This window comes from Alligator sinensis, unplaced genomic scaffold (assembly GCF_000455745.1).
Source record: "Alligator sinensis unplaced genomic scaffold, ASM45574v1 scaffold74_2, whole genome shotgun sequence".
Classification (NCBI taxonomy): Eukaryota; Metazoa; Chordata; order Crocodylia; family Alligatoridae; genus Alligator; species Alligator sinensis.
Window position 1 is genome coordinate 1,517,229 of NW_005841931.1, and position 9,885 is coordinate 1,527,113.

The 9,885-nt window shown below is 45.7% G+C and overlaps 1 protein-coding gene across 3 annotated transcripts in view; it reads left to right on the top strand.

The window, feature by feature from the left end:
- LOC102382717 (poly [ADP-ribose] polymerase 12-like) overlaps window positions 1–9,879 on the top strand; it is a 33,852-nt gene extending 23,973 nt beyond the window's left edge. The window contains exons 10-12 of one of the 3 annotated variants that reach the window (XM_025198930.1): window positions 5,555–5,685; window positions 6,424–6,601; window positions 8,366–8,605. In XM_025198930.1, coding sequence (XP_025054715.1) covers window positions 5,555–5,685; window positions 6,424–6,601; window positions 8,366–8,455 — 399 coding nt within the window. In that variant the 3' untranslated portion in view covers window positions 8,456–8,605. Of the gene's footprint in view, window positions 1–5,554; window positions 5,686–6,423; window positions 6,602–8,365 lie in introns of all 3 variants that reach the window. The other 2 variants (XM_025198929.1, XM_025198931.1) reach the window with 2 other exon arrangements.
- Window positions 9,880–9,885: the final 6 nt, after the last annotated feature.

The following is a 9,885-nucleotide window of genomic DNA, read 5'->3' on the forward strand; positions in this document are numbered from 1 at the left end:
TGGGAAATGGAAAACCCAGATCCCTGCTCATGAGGTTCAATAAGGAGAAGTGCAAAGTCCTGCACTGGGGGCGGAACAGTTCCATTCACCAATACAGGCTGGGGACCAACCGGCTAAGCAGCAGCTCTGCAGAAAAGGACCTGGGGTTACAGTGGACAATAACCTAAATATGAGCCAGCAGTGTGCCCTTGTTGTGAAGAAGACTGATAGCATACTGGGCTGCTTAGCATACTTAGCGTACTTAGCATGCTTAGTAGGAGTGTTGCCAGGGCGGAACAGTTCCATTCACCAATACAGGCTGGGGACCAACCGGCTAAGCAGCAGCTCTGCAGAAAAGGACCTGGGGTTACAGTGGACAATAACCTAAATATGAGCCAGCAGTGTGCCCTTGTTGTGAAGAAGACTGATAGCATACTGGGCTGCTTAGCATACTTAGCGTACTTAGCATGCTTAGTAGGAGTGTTGCCAGCAGATTGAGGGAAGTGATTATTCACCTCTATTTGGCACAGGTGAGGCCACATCTGGACTACTGTGTCCCGTTTTGCCCCCCAATACAGAAAGGATGTGGACAAATTGGAGAGAGTCCAGCAGAGGGCAACAAAAAAAGTTAGGGGGCTAGGGAACATGATTTGTGAGGAGAGGCTGAAGGAACTGGGCTTATTTAGTCTGGAGAAGAGAAGACTAAGAGGGGATTTAGTAACAAATTCAGCTACCTGAAAGGTGGTTCCAAAGAGCTGAACTGTTCTCAGTGATGGCAGATGGCAGAACAAGGAGCAGTGGTTTTAAGTTGCAGCAAGGGAAGTTTAAGTTAGATATTAGGAAAAACTCTCCCCTGAGGAGGGTAGTAAGGCACTGGAACAGGTTACACAGAGAGGTTGTGAGATCTGCATCCTTGGAGGTTTTTAAGATCTGGCCAGATAAAGCCTTGGCTGGGATGATCTAGTTGGGGCTGGTCCTGCTTTGAGAAGGGGGTTGGACTAGATCACCACCTGAGGTCCTTTCCAACCTTAATTTTCAATGATTTTACATAAAGCATGAGCAAGAGTTCTTTTGGCTTTTAGTATGTCAAAATTAGTTAACGAGATTTGCTTATTACTTAAATTATTAAGAATTACTAGATACAGGCTTTAGCTCAGCTTTTAGAATTTATAAGGCAAAGAATCCATGAGAGAGGCAAGATGTGCTCAGAGTTTTGTTATGCTTCTTCAAGCTAAAGGAATGTAGATAAGGAAAGAAGAATTGCACTATGATATCCAAGGTCTTTGTCTAAAGTGACAACAGGCTTGTATGTAAGAAGCTGCTACTTTGTGCAGAAACCTTGATACATTGGCTTTAAGGGGAGAATGATATCAAAAGAATCTAGCCAAAGGGATACCATTTAGGGCCCAGGCCACGTTTCCTGTGCTGAATGGGAAAAGCAAGGTGCTTGTGAAAGAGGATACAAAAAGGTAGGAATAAGTTTGTGGGCAGTGGTGATTATCTGGAAAGATAAGAGTAATGAAAAGATCATCCGAATGCTGGTTCTGACCAGTTTCTGGCGGGAAGGCAGAAAGCCTGGTAAAAGGTCATACAATCAGAAATGTAGGGGGTTAATTCATAGATTTCATAGACATTAGGGCTGGAAGGAACCTTGGGAGATCATCGAGTCCAGCCCCCTGCCCAAAGAGCAGGAAGTCAGCTGGGGTCAAAATATTATGCACATCTCTCCTCTAGACCCTCTCAAGCTTCTCCACACCCTTCTTGAATTGTGGAACCTAGAATTGGATGCAGTACATTGGATGTAAGAAAGAGAGGTTCTTTGCTATGGCCAGTAAATTTGTGATTGAGCTGCTCAGCAGAAATCTGCTGTTTCCATGACCCTATTGCACCTGGTCAGTTTTTTCAATGGCTTATTGTGGGGGATCTGCCATAATGTTGCAGCTGTGCAGTATAAACTAGCCTGCATAGCTGGCCTCTGTTAAAAGTTAGGGGGGATGCCATGAGAACCAGTTTGCTTGACTATGGATTTTAGTAAAATAAGTTTCAATTAAATGTCTGACTGGATCTAGTTACTTCCTTGCCCTCTAGACATAGCAGCATCAGCATGAGTAGCTGAGAACTTGCCCCTGAGGTCTTAGGCAGACTTACGCAACTCACGCTGCAGACTTAGCTCCTTTTCTGGCTTGTTCACCTGTGTTGATGCAAGCTTCAGTCATGTTTTGTGTTCCCAATGTACACAACCCCTGAGTGTGCGGGGGGTGGACTGTAGCTCGTACACCGAGTTCGACTAAGACCTGAGCAGCTGAGCATACACATAGAAGCTTACCTTTGAACCTCTTATTTCCAGGTCAGGACTTTAGACTGCATAGGAGGTAGAGGCTGTGCTGTTCCAATAGACAAGGCCTAGTTAATGCCTAGCAGTCACAAAGAGAAGAAAAAGAGATGAGGCTTTTTCATAAAATGTTTTTCTATTCTATGCATGTCTACAACCTTTACCCCTTTTGATTCTATTGCATTTGACTGTGCTCCACGGAGCTGCACTTTTGTGTATAGCTGAAGTCACTGCCAAAAGTAATTGATTTGGGTCACAAGGTAAACTTTTATTCTTCTTCTCGGATGGACCAGGTGGAGGGCTCACATTTTATTCTTCTCCCTACGAGAACTGACTAGGGTGGCTAGTAGGGGTGTGCAAAATTTCACGAGCAGTTTCATTTCGACTTGTTTCGAGCTCAAAACAGCAAAATCGAAATTAAACAGAAAGCTTCGGAACAGCCTTGAAACAAAATGAGGCACGTCGAAACGTTTTGAAATTTTTGAAACATTTTGACTTTTGAAGCTCTAGCTGGGCTTGCCTGCGGGGAAACAGAAACTAAAGTAAGGGGGGGGAGGGGGAAGGGGGCTGGCCAGCTACGCACTCATTATTGACTGTGTAGCTGGCCAGTGACTGTCACCCTTCCCTGAGGTCTCTTCCAATCCCAGTGTTCTAGGGGAGGGATGGAAAAACTGCATAAAAGGCAGCATTGTTTGAACTGCCCTTTCTGCCTTGGTGTCAGTTGAGTGAGGGTGCACCATAACACACGCACAGTGTCACCCACCCATGTCACGAGCTTTGCCTGTCAGCAGCTAGAGGTGCAGGGCCCCAGAACCCACACTCCCCCTGCACCTATCTCCTCGACAGCTGGCAGGCTTCATGGCCACAGCAGGGCCGAGCAGGCCTGCAGCTTTCACCCCCCTTTGCCCCAAGACAGACACAGTTGCACAAGTACCCATGACACAAATTTTGCCTGTCAACAGCTAGAGGTGCAGGGCCCCAGAACCCCTGCACCCATCTCCTTGAAAGCTGGCAGGCTTTGTGGCCTCAGCAGGGGCTAGCAGTCCTGCAGCTTTCACCCTGCTGCACCTTAACACACGGTCACCCATGTCCCGAGTTTTGCTTGTCTGCAGCTTGAGGTGCAGTTTTCCCCAAATCCCTGCAGCTATCTCCTTGAAACTTGGCAGGCTTTGTTGCCTTATCAGGGGCTAGCATGCCTGCAGTTTTGACCCCGCTGTGGCTTAACACATACATGTGACATGAGTTTTGCTTTCAAGAATTTGAGGTGCAGTTTCCCTGAAATCCCTGCACCTATCTCCTTGAAACTTGGCAGGCTTCATGCCCTCAGAAGGGACTACCGCTCCTGCAAGTTTCATTCAAATCGGGCCAGAAATGACAAAGTTATAGGCTGTTTTGAGCTTCCCCATTATCTCTTATGGGCGAAACACTGAAACAGCGAAACTGTTTGACAAAACGAAACGGAACAGCGGTTTCGAGTAGAAACGAAACACTGTTCTGTCAAAACGTTGAAACGGAACAGTGCCATTTTGCACAGCCCTAGTGGCTAGGCTGGAGCTTAAAAGTGACATGATGAAGGAAGAGAAACTGGGCCGAGTGGTGGATGGAGGTTGTTCATGGTTATAAAACCAGGAAATCAATAAAGAGGAGGTAGTTTGGTCAGATTACTTAACATTTGTTCTTTTGTTTCATGTCTATTTAATGAAGCTGGTTGAAATAGAAAAGGAAAAATATTGACAGTCCCCACTCCCAGCTCACTCTATTTAGTGACTGACATCTCGGAGAGAGGATTTTTATTGTCGTGGCTGCTGCTGCTGCTTGAAAATTCACTTACTACAACCCTTGAATTTAAAGCATAAGAGGTCAAAAAATCATCCAGTACAAGTAGGGAAGGCAAGAGATGACATTCCTTATGTTTTTATATAAGGTAAAATGCTAGCATAAAACTCCTTCCACCATTTTCAGGCCTCTTATACATGAGGATAAACTGAATCTCCACTTCCCCTTCTCCCCCCACCCCGCTTTGAAATTCCAGTTTTGTAAACTAAATCCTTTTACAGCTTACCTTAAAACAAAGGGCAGTGTAATTGAAATACCCATGTTCTATAGAGCAGTGTTTCTCAACCCATGGGTCGCAAGAACATTTAAAAACAACTTAACATGCTCCTTGCTAGGATCATCTGACCCCAGCAGTCTTTCCTGCCCAAGTGCAGGAGGGCTGGACCTGATGATCTCATGAGGTTCCTTCCAGCCCCTAACATCTATGAATCTATGAAAGGGTTGCAAACAAACTTTAAAAATGGATTCTCCTTTAAAGGAGAAAAAATGGGAAATGGTGACTTTTTCCTTGCAGGCTGACAGAGTTCCAGCCTGCAAGGGGCTGCTTGGGGCCCCTACATGCCCTACACATTCCCCCCTGCCCCATATGGAGGGGCTGGGGGTAGGAGGCAGAAGGTTGGGAGTGATGGGCACTGGGTCAGAACTGGCCACAAATTGGTCAAAAAAGGTTGAGAACCACTGCTATAAAGCATGTTCTATGGCGATTTAAGGGCATGAGCACACATATTACAACAGGTAAACAAGGCTGCAGAATCACAGTGCATCATCTGCCTTCTAGCAAATGAAAACTAACCCATGAGAGCTTATTCCTACAGAAGAGCGCCAGGCTGCTGCAGGTTAGCTTTCATTTATGGTGGGGTGAGAATGTGTATACAGCAGTTATTGCAAAGTAGCTGATTCTCTATAAATCTCCACCCTTGTTTATCTCAGGCTAACTTGTGTGTGCTCAGAGCCGTCCCAAGGGGTGTGCGGGGCCCAGGGCATATCAAACTGTGTGAGGCTGGGGGCTGGCGAGCGGCTGGAGCGGAGGGAGGGCAGGTGGCAAGCAGCCGGAGCGCAGAACCAGTGGCATGCAGCGAGGCCTGTACAGCACTGTCCATGGGGCCCCCCAAAGTGCGGGGCCCTGAGTGGTTGCTCTGATTTGCAGCTCTGTAGGGATGGCCCTGTGTGTGCTTGTGGCCTGAGAAATAAAACAGCTCTTTGGCTTGCTGCAGGAAAGGTTTTTTCTGGTTGATGGCAGTGACTTCTGGCATGGGTTAGGCACAGTTTCAGGGGAAAATAGATTTTCTGAGTAAAAAGTCCTCAGTCTCCAAAATCCTACAAAAGAAACACTTTATGTGCCTCAACCACCAGTTGCGTTGTGGTTCTGTGAAAGATGTAAGGTTTGTTTTTATATTTTTCTTATAGCTTATCAAACTTCTCAGTTCTTCAGAGGAATACAAAAAAATCCAGGCTGACTTTCAGCGCACAATGCCCAAAACTGCCATTCTGTGCATCCAGAGAATCCAGAACCCATCTCTCTGGGAAATGTATCAATGGTACGTACAAAATACTGCCCAAGTAGGTTTGTGTGGTGGATTTTTTTCATTGCTGTTATGACTAATTCCTATGTACATTGCAATTATGCAGCTAAATATGTCTGCATTTTTTAATTTGCTGGACTGCTCAGTTTAACTGCCTTGCTGCAGTCAGTATCTAAATGAAGAGTAGTTGGCTGAAGTAGGCAAGATGGAAGTGTTCTGATATTCAGAGGCCTTTGGGTTGTTGCCTAGTTCCTGACAGAGAACGCATCTCCCTGTAGCCTTGGTGTCCCATGATAGCTGCATTCCACAGGAATTATGAAGCACTGAAGCAATAACGGAGATGTGCAAGTTAAAATGCCATTACTTGCATGGGAACTGAACCCCGATTAGAATGACCACCAGCCTCCAGGAGCTCAGAGCAAAATGCAACTCATTTTTATGGCATTTCCTTCAAAAATGGATATATGTGATCAGACACATTTAAAAAAAATCTAGCTATTTCTCCTTCAGACTTGCGTAGGAGGAAATCAATTCTATTCTTAGATGTTTGGGAGGTACTGGATGGAATGGCAGTCATATATGGGTAAATCTGAGTACGAGCCTTTTGAAAAGCATTCATTTGGATAGTTGCTTAATAAAATAAAGTATATTAAACTTTTTAACAACATTTGATTGCTTTGCATCAGTGGGCACAAACAGCCTCTGATCTTAGTGGAACCTGTTTGGCTAAAATAATCTGACTTTCCACTATAGCACCATGACAGTGCTGCTCGTTACAGGCAGAAAGAACAAATGCACAAAAGGAACGCAGGGAAAGCTGTGGCCGAGAAGCTCTTATTTCATGGGACCAGTAAACAGTACGTTGATGCTATTTGCCAGCAGAACTTTGACTGGAGGGTCTGTGGCCTTAATGGTACAGTCTATGGCAAAGGTAATTCCCAAGTTTATTCTTCTGTTAACCTTGGCTTGAAGAAAACTTTCTTCAGAAAAACAGTAGCTACAGCAAAAATGTAAACTCGAGGATGTCAGGGGAAAAAGACACTCACCTGGGTTAAGTGTTACAGGGAAAGCTTCCTGTTGCTTGAGCTGCTGCCACCCTTCCACAAATTAGCTGTGGAGAACAGCGTATGGATGGGCAGGGGGTTGGGGAGCACTCGGAACAGTCATTTTGCATGACACACAAGACAGCATCTGAAAAGAAACTGGTCAGTATCTTCTGGGTGCAGCATTGGCACTCTTCCCTCTACACCAGAGGTATAAAACTCATTTGGCCCCATGGGCTGAATTAGGGAACTGGGGTTAGTTTGTGAGATGGATTGGGCCCACAAACCAACCCTGTGCTGGATCCAGCCCACAGAGCTGGGCTGGTGGAGGCACTGCATGTAGCACAAGCCATGGACTGGCTGCATGCTTTTTGCAGCATGCGTGCAGGCTCCAAGCCTGTGTGCTGTTTGCAGCATGCGTGCAGGCTCCAGGCCTGTGTACTGTATGCAGCATGGATTGCTTTTGTGTGCAGCATGTGGGGCCAATCTGGAGCACATGCTAAACACAGCATATGGAGCCAGTCTAGGACATGCACTGCATGCGGCACCCATGCTTGACCAGCTGCGTTCACTAGATCTGGCATGCATGGCCAGTCAGTGGGTCTGATACAGACTGGCCATGGATCCAGCATATAGGGCCAGTCCAGAGTGGGTACCACATGCAGCATGTGCCCCAGACCAGCCTTGCGCTGTGTGCAGCCCATGCCAGACAGGTTTCACCTGCTTCATGCAGCACGCAGGGGTGGGGGCAGTGCATGCTGCATACAGCAGGCTGCACTACAGGTTGAATCCGGCCCACAAGCCATATCTTTGACATCTCTTGTCCTACACTATTTGTGAGGTCACTGAACAGTTGCTTGAGAGAGAGCATGTTGTGCTGTTGAGAAGTATGGAAGTGAGAGGAGTTAGGAAAAGCATGGAAAAAGTCTTGCATTGCCATTTGTCCTTTGGATAGGGTTGAGCCCAGTGCAGACCACAGATTACTCAGCATTCACTTAAGGAAGCCATCACCTCCCATGTCAACACCATGTGCAGCCTGTCTTTCCTGAACCACAAGAGAAAGTGATAATGTGTTTTGTGTCTGATGCCTTGAAAGCAACTAGCCCCGAGTGTTTCTCCCCTCTCTGGAAATGATCTCTCATGCCTTACTCCTTTTTACTTTTTAATGCAAGAAACTACCACATGAAGGGGAACAAAATAGACTAATTTTTTTTTAAAACAAGTAATGTAGCTGATCAGAGCTCTCCCTCCCCACTCTCTGCCATTGGTTGTTTTGTATATTAGAACATTGTGGAAACAAAAGGTTTCTGTTACAAATCTCTAAAAGGTTACTCTCAGTAGAGTGGTGAGATGAGGAGGTGGAGATACATGGGCAGAAAGTATGCTTTTATAGAAAGAGAATGGAAAAATGCTCTGTTGTTACTGTCCTTCCTGTGTGGTGAAAGATCAAGTTGTGATCTTAGTTGATGACTGTATCAGAAAAGATGTACACCACGTTTGAGTGCCTTGAAAAGGCTATCTGCAAATTTCTTACCAGTAAACATTTTGCTGTTGTTTGTGTGTCCTCCTCCCCCATTTGAATTCCTAGCGCTTGTCTTGCAACAAGGCATCAGTCTAAACTAACTACACCTTTGCTTGTGTGTCTATTGCAGGAAGCTACTTTGCAAGGGATGCATCTTACTCTGATAACTATAGCAAGAGTGAGCACAACGTCAAGACAATGTTTCTGGCACGGGTGCTAGTGGGGGAGTTCACCTGTGGTAACTCTTCCTATCGTCTTCCTCCCCCCAAAAGCGGTCAAAACAGTTACTATGACAGCTGTGTGAATAGCACGAGTAACCCATCTATCTTTGTCATCTTTGAGAAGTACCAGATTTATCCTGAATATCTGATAGAATACACAGACCAGCCATTGGCAGCAAAGCCATTAAGTGTTTATTCATTCAATTCATATTTTCAGCAGAATTTGTTTAACTGAGGAGAGTGCCTTCTGTCAGAAGTGGGCTTGGTTGCATTACTAAGCATTAGGGCCTTGTTGCATGTTAATTTCAGGCAGCTCCCGGAGCTCTTAACCTCTGGATTGTCCTCACATTAACACCTCAAACTAGTTTTAAGGACGCTTTAAGCGGCTTAAAGATATGCCACTCTAGGGCAGGTTTCTCTTTCATCCACGTTAACCAGCTCATGTTCCCTTAATGTGTGGCCACTCCCTACAGGTGAACTACCCAAGTTACAGCCCTCCAGGATCACAAGATGCATTGTCTCCCCCCTACCCCCTATGTGGACAAACTTTCTCCCCCCTTGAACTCTTCTGCCCAGGGGTGCAAGCCTGCAGAGCTTGCCAGCTAGCCAGGTTGCAGGGCACGAAGGGGTCCAACTTCATTTTCCTGCCTCCACCCAACCCATCTCTCACATCCCCCACCTGCAGCAGAGATGGAAGCCTGTCCTGGTTCACCAGCCCTGTAGTGGCAACTCACAGCTGTAGCTCCTAGGCAGGCCCCTGCTCACCAGCCCTCTAGTGACCAGCTCAACATACAACATGTAATAAGACCCTTATTCTCTCCACGGTCTCCTAAGTAACTTACGGTACTTTATAACGTAAAGGACATTTTAAGAATTTGAAAAATGTATCTTAGTGGGGTTACTTCATTTTCTCTACTTAGTTTGGGGTTATAAATCTTCTTGGCATTCACATGATTCTTGTAAGGGGACATGAAGTAACAGAATAGCAGTTGGCTGTATGACTCTTAACATGACTTATTTTTAATGCTCTGTATTCATTTTTATTAATTCTCAGGAAGGGAAGTCAGATGTGTACTAAGCAGCAGGAGCAGAATTTGCACAAGCCATTTTTTGGCAAGACATTTCTTTACTTCCGTAGAAATGGTTTTGCCCACAGAGTTGCTTTGCGCTGTTGCTTCCACATCAGGGTGACCTGCTAACATGCTCTGCTACTCTGTGGGGTGTTTCTTCTTAATACCTTGTGCTTGCCAAGGCGTAAATTTGTGTTGTAAAAATAATGCAGGGAGTTGTAAAGGACCTGTAGTTTCATTAACTACTAGTGCCATCAGCAATCTGACTTGACCTTTGGGATGCTAATAACAAGAGTGAGGTTTTTTTATGTGGTTGGAGCATCAACAGTCTGGCTGTGGTCTGTCTTCACTGTTTCCAA